The sequence below is a fragment of the Hipposideros armiger genome, unplaced genomic scaffold (genome assembly GCF_001890085.2).
Source record: "Hipposideros armiger isolate ML-2016 unplaced genomic scaffold, ASM189008v1 scaffold_2247, whole genome shotgun sequence".
Taxonomy (NCBI): domain Eukaryota; kingdom Metazoa; phylum Chordata; class Mammalia; order Chiroptera; family Hipposideridae; genus Hipposideros; species Hipposideros armiger.
Window position 1 is genome coordinate 13,572 of NW_017733593.1, and position 839 is coordinate 14,410.

General features: G+C 50.5%; 1 protein-coding gene across 1 annotated transcript in view; it reads left to right on the top strand.

The window, feature by feature from the left end:
* Positions 1-839, top strand: part of ENTPD6 (ectonucleoside triphosphate diphosphohydrolase 6) — a gene marked incomplete at its 3' end in the record, with an annotated part of 26,326 nt that overhangs the window by 13,546 nt on the left and 11,941 nt on the right. The window contains exon 4 of the mRNA XM_019634926.1: positions 202-322. Coding sequence (XP_019490471.1) covers positions 202-322 — 121 coding nt within the window. The remainder of the gene's footprint in view (positions 1-201; positions 323-839) is intronic.

Below are 839 nucleotides of genomic sequence, written 5' to 3' on the forward strand. Positions count from 1 at the left end.
ACTGTCCACATCTAGACAAGCTCCTGTCAAGTAATAGGCCTTCCTTTGTTGAACTAATTAGCTGAACGCCCTAACTTCCCCCGAGGGAGGCTTCTAGAAGAAGCAGAAAAGCAGAAAAGCCTGCTGCCTTGCCACGAGTTTCCTTCCTTTCCCACTCGTTTTGGATCCAGGCCAGATGAATGTACTGGAATCAGCGCTGAGGGTAGCAGCCAGCATGCACTGGGACATCTCCTTACCCAGGGTTTTCTTTTCCACAGCTACCTGGGGCTTGGATTGATGTCAGCACGGCTGGCGATTCTGGGCGGCGTAGAGGGGAAACCTGGTGAGTGGAATGCAGTGTTGAGAGTCCTCCTTGCTCAGCAGACATGAGGAGTCTTTGGGGAGAGCTGCCCCTTCTCCTCCCCATGCTTCCACTGTCATAGCAGCTTCCCGGCCCCTGGCCGACTCTCCCTGCTGGCAGGACTCAGGGAGCCCAGAAGGGATGTCGTGTCGAAAGACGTGTCCCAGATCTTGTTGGTGGCACCCAGGTGGGGACACAAGGTAATTCTTTTAACTGTGTACATTCTAAGTTATATTTTAAAAGAAAGAGATGCTAGTGAAGTCATTTCTGAAACACCGAGCTGGGAGATTTTAGGACAGTCATCACCTACATTTGGAACCTGCTTATTTTTAAGGATTTGAAGAGAACCTTGTTCTTTAGCAGTACAGGAGCGGGCTACGAGGAGGTGATTCTGGGCTGTTGCCATGAGACCGGGGGACTTGTTCTCTCAATCACAGTGATTCTAGCCGTGTGAGAATGCCCTTCTTTCTTCTCTTGCTCTAACATAAACCATGGGCTT